This window comes from Gorilla gorilla, chromosome 11 (assembly GCF_029281585.2).
Source record: "Gorilla gorilla gorilla isolate KB3781 chromosome 11, NHGRI_mGorGor1-v2.1_pri, whole genome shotgun sequence".
Taxonomy (NCBI): Eukaryota; Metazoa; Chordata; class Mammalia; order Primates; family Hominidae; genus Gorilla; species Gorilla gorilla.
This window is the reverse complement of record NC_073235.2, coordinates 81997869-82014331: the sequence shown is the minus strand read 5'-3', so window position 1 is coordinate 82014331 and position 16463 is coordinate 81997869. Positions and strand designations below refer to the sequence as shown.

General features: G+C 36.3%; 1 protein-coding gene across 5 annotated transcripts in view; it reads left to right on the top strand.

The window, feature by feature from the left end:
* Positions 1-16463, top strand: part of ZNF385B (zinc finger protein 385B) — a 417184-nt gene that overhangs the window by 312976 nt on the left and 87745 nt on the right. For all 5 annotated transcript variants that reach the window (XM_055380327.2, XM_031008822.3, XM_031008823.3 and 2 more), the window contains one exon: positions 2988-3130. In XM_055380327.2, the coding sequence (XP_055236302.1) occupies positions 2988-3130 (143 nt within the window). The remainder of the gene's footprint in view (positions 1-2987; positions 3131-16463) is intronic.

Here is a 16463-nt window from a genome sequence, read left to right as displayed (position 1 = left end):
TTAACCAAAGAAGTAAAAAATCTCTACAATGAAAACTATGAAACATTGATGAAAGAAATTGAAGAGGATACACACAAGGAAATGGAAGAATATTCCATGTTCATGGATTGGAAGAATCAATATTGTTAAAATGTCCATACTACCCAAAGCAATCTACAGATTCAATGCAATCCCTATCAAAATACCAATGACAACATTCTTCACAGACATAGAACAGACTATCCTAAAATGTATACGGAAGCACAAAAGATCCAGAATAGCCAAAGCTATTCTAAACAAAAACAACAAAACTGGAGGAATCACATTACCTGACTTCAAATTATTCTGCAGAGCTATAGTAACCAAAACATCATGGTACTGGCATAAAAACAGACACATAGACCAATGGAACAGAATAGAGAACCCAGAAATAAAGCTGTACATCTACAGTGAACTCATTTTTGACAAAGGTGCCAAAAATATACATAGAGGAAAGGACAGTGTCTTCAATAAATGGTGCTGGGAAAACTGAATATCCATATGCAGAAGAATGAAAGTAGACCCCTATCTGTCACCATATACAAAAATAAAATCAAAATGTATTAAAGACTTAAATCTATGACCTCAAACTATGAAACTACTATGTGAAAAAATTGGGGAAACTCTCCAGGATATTGGAGTGGGCAAAAATTTCTTGAGTAATACCCTCCAAGCACAGGCAAGGAAAGCAAAAATGGACAAATGAGATCACAAGTTACAAAGCTTCTGCACAGCAATGAAAACAGTCAACAAAGTGAAGAGGCAACCCACAGAATGGGAGAAAATATTTGCAAACTATCCATCTGATATGGGATTATAACCAGACTCTATAAGGAGCTCAAACAAGTCTATTTTAAAAACCTGAATAAAAAAATGGGCAAAAGATCAGAAAAGACATTTCTGAAAAGAAGACATACAAATGGCAAACAGGTATATGAAAATGTGTTCAATCATTATTGATCTTCAAAAACAGACAAATCAAAACTATAATGAGATATCATCTCACCCCAGTTAAAATGGCTTTTATTCAAAAGACAGAATAACAAATGCTGGCAAGGAGAAAGAGGAGAAAGAGAAAGAGGAACCCTCCTCCACTGTTGGTGGAAAGGTAAATTAACACAGCCACTAAGGAAAACAGTTTGGTTATTACTCAAAAAACTAAAAGTTGGGCTACCATATGACCCAACAATCCCACTGCTAGGTGGGTAAATACCCCAAAGAAAGAAAATCAGTATATCGAACACATATCTGCACTCCCATGTTTATAGTAACACTATTCACAATAGCCAAGATTTGGAAGCAAACTAAGTGTCCATCAACAGATGAATGGAAAAAGAAAATGAGTTACATATATACAATAGAGTACTATTCAGCCATAAAAAGAATGAGATCCTGGCATTTGTAACAATGTGGATGAAACTAGAGGACATTATGTTAAGTGAAATAAGCCAGGCACAGAAAGACAAACTTTACATGTTCCCACTTATTTGTGGAGCTAAAAATTAAAACAATTGAACTGGACACAGAGAATAGAATGATGGTTACTAGAGGATGGGAAGAGGGCAGGGGAGTGAGAATGGTTAATAGGTACAAAAATATAGTTAGAGGCTGGGTGTGGTGGCTCACACCTGTAATTCCAGCACTTTGGGAGGTCAAGACTGATGGGTTGCTTGAGCCTAGGAGTTCGAGACCAGCGTGGGCAATGTGGCAAAAACCCCATCTCTACAAAAAATACAAAAATTAGCCAGGTGTGGTGGCATGTACCTGTAGTCCCAGCTACTTGGAAGACTGAAGTTGGGGGCTCACCAGAGCCCAGGGAGGTCGGGGCTACAGTGAACCATGATCACACCACTGCACTACAGCCTGGGTGACAGAGTGAGACCTTGTCTTTAAAAATAGTAATAATAAAGTTAAATTAAAATTAAAAAAATATATAGTTAGAATGGATAAGATCTAGTATTTGATAGCACAACAAGCTGACTATAGTCAACAATAACTTATTGTGCATTTCAAAATAACTAAAAGAGTATAATTGGATTGTTTGTAATGCAGAGAAAGGATAAATGCTTGAGGGGATGGATACTTCATTTACCCTGAGGTGATTATTATGCATTGTGTGCCTGTATGAAAATATCTTGTGCACCTCATAAATGTATGTACCTATTATGTGCCCACAAAAGTTAAAACAAAATTTAAAAATAGTCAACAAAACAAATAGAGGTGACAGTTAATTTAACTGCTAAAAAGGATATTTGCTACAATAATACAAAACAAATTAGAAATAAAAAGTTGAAGACAAAAATTTGAACCCCTGTCCTAACTACTACCTGTCCCCCAACACCCTGTCTGCAGCCAAGCCATAATCAACCCTTTTAGTCTTTAACTGTCCAATGTCTAGACTACCCATTTACTTCAAAGTAAGAGCAACTTTCAGAAAGGTTGTTTGTTTTTTTTAAGAGAACAAGTTGAATCATAACTTTGAGAGCAGACAGTAACTATTCAGGTTCAAGTTTTCTTTTTCTTGTAAAAACCCTATATTTATCTCTGATTTGCATAAAACCTGTCCACTAGCCATTCAGTAATTCTTAATAGCAGAGTGTCTGGCTTCAAGGGGTTCCTCCCCTCTTCTCTCCTGCACTTTTGGCGAGTCAGAGGCAAAGCGTTGGCCAACAGGACATTCTCATTCTGCATGACCCTCCTGCCAGTAGGATCTGTCTACTAGGTGTCCTGGCTGAATCTGAGCACCCCTCAGCCCTTGCCCGTAGGGAAGCATTGTGCACCACTGTCTGGGATAATGAGGAGGAAGATCCCTTTTATTGTGTTTACTACTCCTGTGCCATTTGCTTACTTACAGCATAACTCACTTGCTTGCAAGTTGCAGCTCAACAGACTTGTTCTTGCACTGTAGGTTTGGGAGGGAGATGGATGTGAGCAAGAAATTGAATTCATTTTTGTTTTGTTCTTGGCAGGCAGTACATGCCACACTACTACCCTTCCTGCTCTTGTGCGCACACCTACCCTGATGATGCAGCCTTCACTGGATATCAAACCATTTATGTCTTTTCCAGTGGACAGTAGTTCTGCTGTTGGGCTCTTTCCAAATTTTAACACAGTGAGTAAATTCATTTCTATTTTATTTGTGTCCTCCTTCATCAATTTCATTACATTTGTGAATAGTCAATAGATACAGCCTGTTTCCAAAGTGTGTAATTTTAGACCATATATTGGTTATGCTGCTCAGTTGTGCTATGAAAGATGATGCTTCACCCATGGGAGTAGCCCAAACAATAGCCAGTATGTTTATTATACAAATATTTCCACAGAAAATATTTTCTGAAAATTTTTCACCTGTTGCACAATTTTCATAGAATTTCCGGTGGCTTTAGAACATACATCATTTCTGGGATGTTATTCACATGCTCAGGAATACAATTTAGAGATACCAAGACTCATTGATTTTTCCCTTCTCTTAGAAAAAAAAATGACTGTAGGATTTATCTCTCTGGCTGCATTTCTATTTGGGAGATACTTTAGATAAAATGTGAATCCTACACAAACAAAATTTCTATTTGGGGGCTATTGTAGATGACGTGAATTTGACTCTATTAAGAAAAAGAAAAACACTCATTTTAAATCTACATACTAGTTATCTGCAAGACACTTTGACATTTTAAAACATAGGATAAGTGTTAGTGAATTACCTATAATTACTGATGTTCTTCAGCTCAGCTGACCTTCTTTTATTTGAATGAAAAACATTTGTAGGTGTGTCAAGTGGAGCATGACATCTTTCAACAATATAATTTAGCATAAAATCAATCTGTAGCCAGATTCTAAATCTTATAGTAAAATAAAAGGTTCACAGTTCAGGTGAATGCATACATTGTCTGCTTGATTGTTAAATACAGTTAGTTGGGGCATGATGGTCTACATTAATGATACAGCATTGTAAATGCTGCTGTAATAAAAAAAATTTGCATTATCAACACCACCAGACAGCAAGCATCTGAAGTACTGCCAAATGTTTCATTTTGCAAACCTATCTTCTGCATGAAGTGAAAACAGCAAGAGGATTTTTCCTTAAGGATTGTCAATGAAATCTGCTGACAGGCCCTCTGTCAGGGCTTAGTGTTGGAAGGTAATTAGGGGGTAGGGCATCAGCCAACTTTTTACAGAGCACTGGCCTTGATGTAGTGAGTAAACAGTTAAATGTTTTTGTCTTCTTTGAGCTTTTCAGAGACAAGTCAAACAGTTAAAAAAAAAAAAAAAGGTTACAAAAGGTGAGCATTGTTCCTAGAGCAGTGGAGTGGCTCAATAGAATAAATCATGCCTGCCTTGGTTTCATTGATCCACCCGCTGCATCCCAGAACACCACATTACGCCATTTCAGAGAATGCAAACTTGAGGATGCCAGTGGTATCCTCTATTCAAACATGTGTGACACATTCCAATCGTAACTGAATTAAGCTATACTTCATAGAACATTTATGAGGTATTTGTGTTTTGATTAATGTGCCTTTGGAAGTTAGCATTTATAGCCATTGCTGAAGTCTAGTTGCTGTCAGGAAGCAGCATTCATGATGCAAGTAGTCATAAATGGCTTACTGTGGCTCACCTCTCTTTATTTTATTTTCTTTTACTTTTTCTTTTATTTATTTATTCATTTGAGACAGTCTTGCTCTGTCGCCCAGGCTGTAGTGAAATGGCACGATCTTGGCTCACTGCAGCCTCCACCTTCCAGGTTCAAGTGATTCTTGTGTCTCAGCCTCCTGAGTAGCTGGGATTACAGGCGCCTGCCACCACACCTGGCTAATTTTTGTGTTTTTAGTAGAGACAGGGTTTCGCCATGTTGGCCAGGCTGTTCTCAGACTCCTGGCCTCAGGTGATTCACCCTCCTCGGCCTCCCAAAGTGCTGGGGTTACAGATGTGAGCCATTGCGCTGACCTCTTTATTTATTTATTTTTTTAACATAAATAATACATGAATACTTACTCCAAAAATTCAAATAAAACTTTAGCATTTGAGATAAAATTAGAAAGTCATATTCCATACCCCTGCACATACTTTTACTTCCTTCACTAGCGGAAGGTGGTCAGCAACTGGTATCCATCCTTCTAATCCCCTTCTGGAAGTATGTTATACATATACCTAAAAGGTACCCAGTCACAGTTTTTTTTTTACAGTTGCGATCATATGATTAGCACTAATCTGTTAGTCACTTTTTTTGTTATCAAAATGTCTTACATCTGCCTCTCTGTTTTGAAGAGCTGTAAAACAAAAATGGAGAGAATACCTTCATAAAAGATTTTTAAAGATAAAATTACAATTTCATAATGGTTTGTTCATGTTGCATAGAGGGTACAGATGCACTAACATGTCATTTGGTTTGTTTGATTAATTGTACACAGCAATTAATCTTACGATATATTTGAGAAAACCCAAAGAATAATTATATTAATAGAAGTTCATTTTTTTTCCTTCTTGGAAGAATATAAACATAATTTTCAAATAAAAATACTATTTGGCTAAGGTGAAGAATACCACAAAGAACTACATGAAATAATTATTTTACTCTCCCTATATTACATGTGTGGCATTTATCAAACAGGAGCCCTTCTAGTAGTGTATTAAATATTAAGTCATTCCAAGTGGCACCCTGTATCATCTTGCAGGAAATGAATTTATGAGATCATTGGGTGACCTATGATTTTTCCCTGTAAGTTGAAATTTAAATTACTCTTAATTCTTTTCCTATAGACATTTCCATTCTAGTATCCAACTCACCCAATAGAATACCTAAGGGAATGTCATGAAAGTTATTGTCCACATTTTCCTAGGAAAACGCTATTACATCACCACTAATAAGTATACTGGATTATTGTATATTTGTGATGTTTTACATCTCTCAAAGTACTTAGACTTTGAAACACTTTGGCAGGCAGTCATTATTACTCTTATTGTCTAGAGGAAGAAAGAGAGTTATTGAAGGAAGAACTGAGATTTGAATTAGAATCTTTTTAACTTCAAAATTCATATTTGGGCTCTTTACGTCCTTGAGTCTTTTGGCCCATATCACCTCCCACCTCATTCATTGTGAACAAAGCTCAATCAGAAATCTTTGTGCTCTTTTCTGGAAGTGTGGAAGGCAATTTTTAGCAGAATCATTAACTAGAAGGAGGAAATGGTTTTTTTGAATATGTATAATAGACCTCTACAAACAATACAAAGCAGAATATATTTGAAAAACAGCTATAATTTCTTGTTGGCAAATTTGTAAAGTATATTGTACTCAATTGTCCACTTGTTCTTTGAAAACTAGGTGAAATCTACCTTATCGTTTTATTTTTAACCAAGGTTAATATTAGCAAATATAAGAAATGAGGTCAATTTTAATCTTGTAATTATTATCAGAAGAATGAAAACACTATGCTCTGAGACCATAGTTGAAAGTTTTGGAGGTTTGATGTTTTGTTATTCTCTTTAAGTAGATTTTTAAAAACATAATGTTTTCCTCTTTCTTATAGTGAAGTATGATAACATTATATGATAAACATAGCAAGAATGAAATGAGATCTTATTGTATTCCAAAATAGAATAGATGCCTGTTCCATGCTAAGTTGTACCTGATGAAGAAATATGCTTCATGGTGTTCTTTTAGTGGTTGCCTTGCCTTATGCACGACAACTGACAGAATCTCTCTCAATGCGTATGTATGTAAAAATAAGCAAAAAATTTTAGTCTTTGTATAAGCAGAGTTTAAAGAGACATGATAAGGAAGACGGAGTTTGGATCGTTGATGATTTATGATGGAGTACATGTCAAGGACACATGCTTGGAGGATGATGATGTTAACTCTGTGCTTCAGCAGTGTACTTTACAGAGGCACAGTTTTGAGTCATTTATAGGTAAAAGCCTGTGTGGACCAAAACATAAAGTTTTAAAGATCTTGATCTTAATATTCCAAAGCCTGTGCCTGGCTACCCACTAATGCTCATTTTCACCATTGCTACCCCACCTTCAACTATGTGTCATTCAAGGTTCAACTTAGATGTCACCTCCTTCCCAGAAAGTCTTCTGTGACTCTTCAAGTCTAAATTAAGTCCCACCCTTTGTGTTTCCAAAGTAGCCCCAGATTACATTAATTATAGCAGTTGTCACACCATAGTTTAATTACCTGTTAATCTGTCTTCTTCACTAGAACATCAGATCCTTGAGGACAGAGGCTCTATCTTATTAATTTTAGTATGTTGGGTGTCTGACACAGGTGCTCAACAACATTTTTTGGAAGAGAGGAAAGGGTCCCAGTTCCTTGGTTTTCAATGTTCATACTCCCCCATCTATTAAAGGGAATAATAACATTTATGAGTCCCTTCTAAGACCAGGCGACAAGCCCAAGTGTTTAACTTAATTTATATTTTCCTGAGAACTGTGATTGTTTTGTTGTTGTTGTTGTTGTTGTTGTTGTTGTTGTTGTTGTTGTTTGGTTGGTGTTTTGTTTTGTTTTTGTTTGTTTGTTTGAGACAGAGTTTCACTCTTGTTGCCCAGGCTGGAGTGCAATGGCAGGATCTCGGCTCACCACAACCTCCGCCTCCCGGGTTCAAGCGATTCTCTTGCCTCAGCCTCCCGAGTAGCTGGGATTACAGTCATGCGCCACCACACCTGGCTAATCTTGTATTTTTAGTAGAGATGGGGTTTCTCCATGTCGGTCAGGCTGGTCTCCAACTCCCGACCTCAGGTGATCCTTCCCACCTTAGCCTCCCAAAGTGCTGGGATTACAGGAGTGAGCCACTGCGCCTGGCCGAACTGTCACTGTTTTTTAATCTAAAGGCAATAGTTATAAACTGTCTTCCAGCTACAGTGCCCAGCTCTCTCTGTTTGGCTGGTGTATGAATATTGGCAAGTATTTATTACATTCTTTGTCCCAGACCCCAGCTTTAAGAGTATTTAGTTAAAAACAAAATTGTTAGTTACTGAGTTTTGTTGAAAATATATGTAGTAAAGAGTGTTGGGTTTGGGGAGTAGATAAGCAAATTAAATAAAACAAAAACCCCCTTGTGCCCAATAAACTTAGAAGGAAAAAATGAAGTAAACAGACTTGATAAAGCAAGATAAAAACCAAGAAACATCAGCAAACTGAAAATCGTTACCGAAGTTTATAGTGTTCAAGAAACAACAGAAAAAATCTTTTTTTCTATCTTAGTAGAGATGTTTTCATTTTTTGTTATTAATTTTTCTTTAGATTTGCCAATTTATCCATGGTCATTCTTTAATGACTGTATATAATGTTGTGGGAGCTGCCAAAATACACACAATTGTTTCTTACATTAGAATTAGGATCTCCTATTTCCTTTATTGTGGATTAAATTTTCATCTTTGTTCACAAACAAATAATACTTGGTGTTTAGTTCCCCTTAAGAAGAGACTTCTTCTGAATTGAAATAAATTGAATACTTACCAAGATGGATAATATTAATTTAATAAAGTAAGTACATTTATAAGACATATTTATATATGTAGATTGCTATGAACTGAATGTTTATGTCCCCTCAAAATTCATATGTTGAAGTCATAACCCCCAATTCGATAGTGATGGTATCTGGAGATAGAGCCTTTGGAGGTAATTAGTGTTAGTTGAGGTCATGAGGGTGAGGCCCTCATGATGGGATTAGTGCCCTATAAGAAGAGCAGAGAGAGCTTTCCCTCCTCTTTGCCATGGGAACACACAGTAAGAAGGCAGCCAGCTGCAAGCCCAGGAAGACAGCCCTCACTCGGAACCCCACCATACTGGCACCTTGATCTTGGACCTCCAGCATCCAGAACTATGAGAGAATAAATTTCTGTTTTTTAAGCTACCCAGTATATGGTATTTGGTAATGACAGCCTGAGGAGACTGAAACACATACCCAACTTACATGATGTGACAATAAGTAAGTGAAGTTTATTTTTAGCACCTGCACATTGTGTACATGCATATGTATTTGTGTAACTGTTCAGAGCTATAGCTATAATCAAGAGCTGACTTGGGACCACAGCCACCTGTCAATTTCTCTGCCAATTGGCAGGTGTTTTATGTGCCTATTTATTTGAAATGTTTTTGTGAGTCCTGCCATGTTTTTACAACTGCTCTAGGAAAGCACAAGTACAAGGGCAGTCACTACTACTTTATTGCAAGAGGCTCAACAATCTTAATTTTGTGAAAAATAATCTGATTTTTACTGCCTACCTTGAAATTATTTTTTTCCTGAGACATGAGCAAATATGTGGGACAGAATAAAGATGATTTCTAAGTATAAAGTTCCAAACCCCTGTATGATTCTGTGAATCATCCATGACAAGTTATGAAATGATTTATATGATTACCGTTTATTTTATCATTCTAGAACCTCTGAGATTCTGACTCATTCATGGTTTGGCAATATTGATGAATATTTTTTAAAAAATTTTTTCTTGTAGTATAAATAATAATATATTCATCAGAGAGTTTCTAAATAAAGAAATTGGGAATCAAATTCACATTTGCTTTGCTTTTAATTCGTGCTATGCTTCCCATGAGGTGTTATTGTAAGGAAACCTAAAGCTAGGGCATTTAACTTTTTACCCTGCCTTTAATATCTTTATCTATTTAATGAAGTCTTTATTTAAACATTTGAATATGTATTTTTCTCTTATTTGTATATTTTTAAATTTAAGTAGAATACTTTTGCAACCCAAATGTTAATTTTTGCCCTTTGAGTCTTCGTCACTCTAATAGTGCTTGCTGTCATTAAAAATTATGTATTCCATATTTCTTAGGATACTAGTATGTCCAACTGACTCTGCTTGAACTGACACATTTATCCCAGTCAAATGAAAAAGAAAATATGGTTCAGTTTTTATTTTCTGTGACATGCTTTTAAATATATTGAAGGATTATCTTGTTCTGTGTTTTCTAAAGGAGTGCATAGAACTAAAATATGCCAAGATGAAATTTTCCATGGTTACTCAAAATCACTTGAAGAGGGGAGAGGTTGATGGCCTATTATTACGCTTAGATAACTCAACGGCAACATTCCCCAGATCATTAGAAAAAAAAAATAGTTATAGGGAATCTTTGAAATATGGTACAAAACTAACAAAGATTTTGTACCAATATTTAAGCATTGATTTCTACGCCTAGAAAATTTTACATTTCTATTAATTTTTTTTTTTTTTTTTTTTTTTTTGAGACAGAGTCTCGCTCTGTCACCTAGGCTAGCATGCAGTGGTACAATCTCAGCTCACTGCAGCCTCCACCTGCCAGATTCAAGCTATTCTTCTGCCTCAGCCTCCCAAGTAGCTGGAACTACAGATGCACGCCACCACACCTGGCTAATTTTTGTACTTTTTGGTAGAGACAGAGTTTCACCATGTTGCCCAGACTGGTCTCGAACTCCTGAGCTCAGGCAATCCACCTGTCTCAGCCTCCCAAAGTGCTGGGATTACAGGTGTGAGCCACCATGCCCGGCCCATTTCTATTAAATTTGACAGAGAGAAAAAGTATGTAAATATACCATGGATGGGAAAAAAACACATAGTGACCATCTGCACTATTGTGTCCCTCACCCTTTCTTTTTTTTTTTTTTTTGAGACAGAGGTTTTGCTCATGTTGCCCAGGCTGGAGTACAATGGCGCGATCTTGGCTCATCGCAACCTCCACCTCCCAGGTTCAAGCGATTCTCTTGCCTCAGCCTCCCTAGTAGCTGGAATTACAGTCATGTGCCCGGCTAATTTTGTATTTTTAGTAGAGACAGGGTTTCTTCATGTTCATCAAGCTGATCTCGAACTCTCGACCTCAGGTGATCCTCCCGCCTCGGCCTCCCAAAGTGCTAGGATTGCAGGCATGAGCCACCTCTCCTGGCCATCCCTCACCCTTTCAAACCACATGTCCTTTTAAACTTTAACTCATGTCCCTTGCCTTATTCAAAAGCCTCAAGATTTATCTTACTAAGGGCTTTGTCTTCAAATCTCCCTCTTCTCTGCTTACTCTTGAAACACCTTCAGAGTATGCAGATATTATTTATATGGTATGTATTTATTGTATGTTTGTATAATGCGTAGTCACATTTTTTTCTCTTTAATAAATTGCTTTTTCAGGGCATCTAGTAAAAGTCACTCATTCACAACCATTTACTGCATGTCTACATGTCCCTGGCATTGTGCTAAGGAGAAAGGTTATTGTGATGAATTAGACAGAAGTTGCTCTCTGTCTAATAGAAATTGCTTGCTCTTGTATAATTCACCATAACATAATAGAGGATTGTGGTCATAGTGAACAGTCAATTCATTTCAGAAAAGCTGCCTAAAAATATCAGATTGAGGCTTTGATGGTCCTTTATGAGGTAAAAGAATGTAAAATTTCAGGAGCCTGTGAAAAGAGGCATCTGTAGACCCACCATGCTGTGTCCTCTTGCATGTCCCTTTCTTTATCCTAGTCCCAATGTCACATGGTTCTGGGGCCTCATCTTCAGTGCTAGAGTTTCAAGGATTATGTGTACTTGGAGGGGACATCAGATTTTCTGGCAAGACAAGTCTTTAGTCTTGGCGCTGTCCCAGGTCAGCATTTTTCAAGAGTATAGTCAACTTGGAAAAAGTGTCTATGTTGGGCCCTCTTCTTAAAAATTTTTATCTTATTCTACACTAATATTCTTAACAAATCTCCAGATAATTAAAAAAAAGAATTAAAAGAAGAAGAGGAAACAGGAAAATTTTAAGAGAAAAATTCTTAGCTTCTCTCAGTGACCAAAACTTTATGTCTCTGTGGTACGGTAGGCAAGCCTAATAAATACAAAAAAGTAGCAAAATATTATTGTATAAAACATTCCCACCAGCTCAGAAAATGTATTTCTAAATTAGTTGCTCTATAAACTTTAATCAATGATAGTGGCCTCTGAAAAACTTTTATCAAAAGCTTGCGAACCCATCCAACAACGCAGATCTGTTTTTACTTCCACCTTCTAGATTTTTGTGTTTAGAATTAAGTCTCACATCCCTTGGGGGTTGGAGAGACATGCTATGGAATATTCTGGTTCCTTTACTTTTATAGTTGCTTTTGAGGGTGCTAAAGATGAATTGTAGTGCTGTTTAGCAATCTGCGAAGTTTCAACATCTTTGTAGAGCTCAGTAGGAATCTTGAAAAAACACTTTTTACAGATTTGCTTTCATTTTAGGTTTACCTTCCTTTTTATGTTCTGATACTTGAAATTTTTGAAAGACACAAATCATATAAATGATACCATTTTCATGAAATTCTAGTATCAGAGGGATTCAGCATATTTCAAAGACGTTTTATATTGATTCTTTTAATGTACCCACATATGAAATAGATTACATATGTCATTGTTGTGCCCTTTTTGCAAATCAGAAGATTGAAGAATAGAATTGAGTCTTCTCATTTATTCTAGTAGAGAGCCCTACCACTGAAAAGGAAAAACAAAAAATCTAAATGTCAGAAAAGCAAAAGCTGGTCTCCACCATACTATATCTTGAACTTAAATATGTGTACTTCTCTCAGGTTATTCATGTGCGAAATATTTTTTTAAGTACCCAATAATTCCCATGGCTTCTAAAGTCAAGTTGAAAATTCTCCTTTGCAGTGTATTCGATTCAGGAGATAGATTCATCTTGTCAGCCTGTACTTGTTTTCTCTTATTGTGAATACAGTTTCTTGAGCCAACTAATGATCTGAGTGGTATTATAGAAAATATACCTGATATTTTTCACAGGCTTATGATTTACACATAATTAGAGGTACATAGAATGAAATTCTCAAAACACATGTCTGGGCCTACTTAATTTCTGTGTTTTTCCCAGGTAGACCCAAACTTCTCTATATAAGATGGTCCATTGCCATTATAGTGTGATCAAATCCATAAATATCTACATTTCATAAAATGAGCTGAAGCTGTTAGATGCTAAAATGATTATGAATGACTGCTATCACATGGTACATTTTTGAAGCACTTACCTTTTGAAGGAAGTAGTAGCATTTATTTATTTAGTCAGTCACTCATTCATCAACTATATCCTACCTTCTCCAAAAAGCCATTTGGAGAGTTCTTTGGGACCTCAGAAAAGTAACTCTACTTATTTTGTTCTAAAGTAAACTTCTGACCATCCTACCTGGGCTTGCCTCTGTTCATGCTGTCCAGGGAAGCAGAAACCAGAATAAAGGGGAGAACAAGGTAGGTGATTCACTTCATTGTATAGGGAAAAAAAGCACCGGACTAGGAGTTAGAAGACTTGTGTCTAGACTCATAGTCTTTGATCTCAAGAAAGTCACTTTGTGCCAGTTTTCCTCATTTTCATGATGTAATACCTTCCTATTTTTACATCATGAAGATTTGAGTTTATTATATTTATGAGAAATTGAAGGTATATGACTGAATATTTAGAAAAATTTTGGAATTTAATGAGAGGCTGTGAAAAAATTATAAGTATATAACATATCCCATGCTATTTCTAATAACTTAAAATACCTATAAATATCAAATGAGATTATGTTTACGAAAGGATACTTAAAACAGCAAAGCTCTATTCTTACAATATTGATAGTTTAATTAATATTTCTATCCCTTTTATCTCTTTTTCCTAATTACCTCAAATAAACCAAGTTTTATATTTATCACTTGGGCTGGCTGTGTACATTAGAGCAATCCTAATTAAGGTAGATGCTAAAGACATATATATGGCTAAGACCTTGAGTTTAAGAACTTAACACTCCGGTTTAAAATAGTTATTCCTGGTACTTAGCAGGTGCTCATTTTATGTTAGCTGAATGAGATAATGCTAGAACATACTTAAAGATCACAGTCACTTGACTGCCTGGAAACAGTACAGAGGTGCTGCAGCTGAATTTGGAGCAGGGATTGGAAGAGAATATATTAAGTGGAGGTTGGGAATAAGCACAACCAGTTTGAATGGATTCTATTTTTCCCTATTTACCTCCAGTGATATTTAGGTTTCAAAGGCTACATGCCATTTTGAACCTGAGAGCTGTGTACCTATGATACATTGTCACAGAATAGTAAGACATAATGTTTCTTGCTATATTTTTAAAATACTGTTGACTTCCAAATATAGACCCCTTATTCCCATGTTATTCATTAATCAAATTGCAACTAGGTTAAAACGGCAATTTAAAACACATTTTAAACTAAGTCATAATAATCAATATATCAAATTATCCTTCATGTATTGATAATAGAAATTTATTCCAAAAATCCCTTGAACTTTGACTGTTACACATCTCCCTTTACCCTACCCACTCCTCCCCCTCCCACACACCTGTTTTCCTGAATTTAAATTGCCAATCACATGAAAAGGACACGCTTAACCTGTGCTCCGAGCATGGCGTCTAATTGTAAGTTCGCTGCCTACTCAAAAAAGATTAGTAGTCTTAGATTCTATCCCAAAGTATTATATAGACCTCAAGGGTATGTACATATGCATAAAAAATATTTTTTCTCAGAATGCAAATATCAGCCTAAATAAAAAATTTTAAATTACACAGACTAAGATATTCATAGCTCTACAGCTGTTAGAACAGCAGATAAATCTACCAGTCTTTAGACTTCTGAGGTGGTGGGGGGAGTAAAACTGATACATCTTACATCAGTTCCCTCAGAAAAGAACTATGTAGAAAGACAGCCTGTAGCATAGAGCTCATTACTTCTCGTGCAATCAGACCTTCCATTGTTTTCAGAGAGTGCTGCTGCCTCACAGGCCTGGCCGCTTTAATGGATGAGTAGCTTCTAAAGAAGCATTGTGACACCCAGATGTAGAGTTCTTTGAAGCTATGCATCTGGGGAACCTTCATTTTGTTACAGTGCAAGGGTAATGTCAGAATTTCCTGGAGTCGGTCATCACAGGAAATTATCAGCAATTCATAGACTCCCTTTTACATTTGCTTCAGCCTCCAGGGTAATCACAAAAGATTACAGTCTCCATTTCAGCTCTCATATCACTGAAATATCCTCTGCCGAGAGCATGATTGATTTCCAGAGGCCAGCTTTTAACCTCAGCTTTGGGAGGGCCAATGGAACTGTAGTGGTTTGATAACTGCCAACAACTGACATTGTGATATTGTTCTATTGTGAGGCAGAAATTTGGTGATTCTGGACTAATTATACAAAATCTTTTTAATAAAGTGGCATATCAGCGTCTTGTGTTGTCAGGTGTAGGTATTTGTCTGATTATAATTAGTATTACAGGTTGTGGGGAGGCAGAAAGGTGAATAAAAATTTCAGATGAGTTTCATGAAGACTTTGAAGGGCAAAGCATCCTGCTAGACTGAATTTCAGGAAAGAAAGCAGAATAATTCAGAAACATTTCTGAAAATCTTTATAAGGAGTGGATAGATTGTAAATACAAATGATTTTTGCCTCTTAACAGCCTTTTTGTGAATGTTACTGAGACACTTGACATGTTTCATGACAACTTGCTACGTGGTTCATGTAGGTTTCTCTTCATTGTTTGATTAGGAATTCTTGATGCAGTATCCATGGCCAACATATAAGCAAACTGGATGTGTTTTTAACTTGGTGATTTCATTTGCTGTATTTATTTTTCTCTTACATATGTGTTAGTCTATTCAGAACATATAGAGGCAGAGAGGGCTTTGCGTATATTTGAAATAAATTTGGTAAATGAAATAGTTTTGCCTGGAAGTAACTACATTTCCTTACAAATTCAGAAGAAAAGACAGTTCAATTTAAACTACTTTTGGTTTTAACCATAGCCTCCTTGCAATCACGTGAGAATAATTATAAATCAAATGGACAAATGTTGAATGTCAAGCTGAACCATTAACAGAGCCTTATTCGATAAAGCAATTATCACTGCAGAAAGCAGAGTGAAGCACTCTATTAAAGGTCTTTATTTTACTTTACAACTATTGTATATTTTGTACACTATAAATGCAGAGACAAATTTAAACCAAAAATGTTTTCCACTAAGAAGAGCTATTATGTGTACACATACCTATTTATACAAAAGGGCAATAGCAAGATGAACAGAAGCCATAAAATATTTTTGCTATCAACTTTCCACAGAACCACTCAAGGACCACTTTCCTAGCTAAAGCCCTAAAATGTTAAGTGTGACAAAGTGAGCTTGTGAGGAGGAGAAGCAGTAGAATCAACACTGATATCACTGTGACATCCTTGGGTGGGAATCAGGGAAGGGGAAACAGATCTAACTATAGGATACCCAGTTAAAAAGGATATTTATTTATATATTTCTATTTATTTATTTATTTTTAAGATGGAGTCTTACTCTGTCACCCAGGCTGGAGTGCAGTGGCATGATCTCGGCTCACTGCACTTGAACCTCCCAGGTTCAAGCGATTCTCCTGCCTCAGCCTCCCCAGTAGCTGGGATTACAGGTGCCCACCACCACACCCAGCTAATTTTTGTATTTTTAGTAGAGAT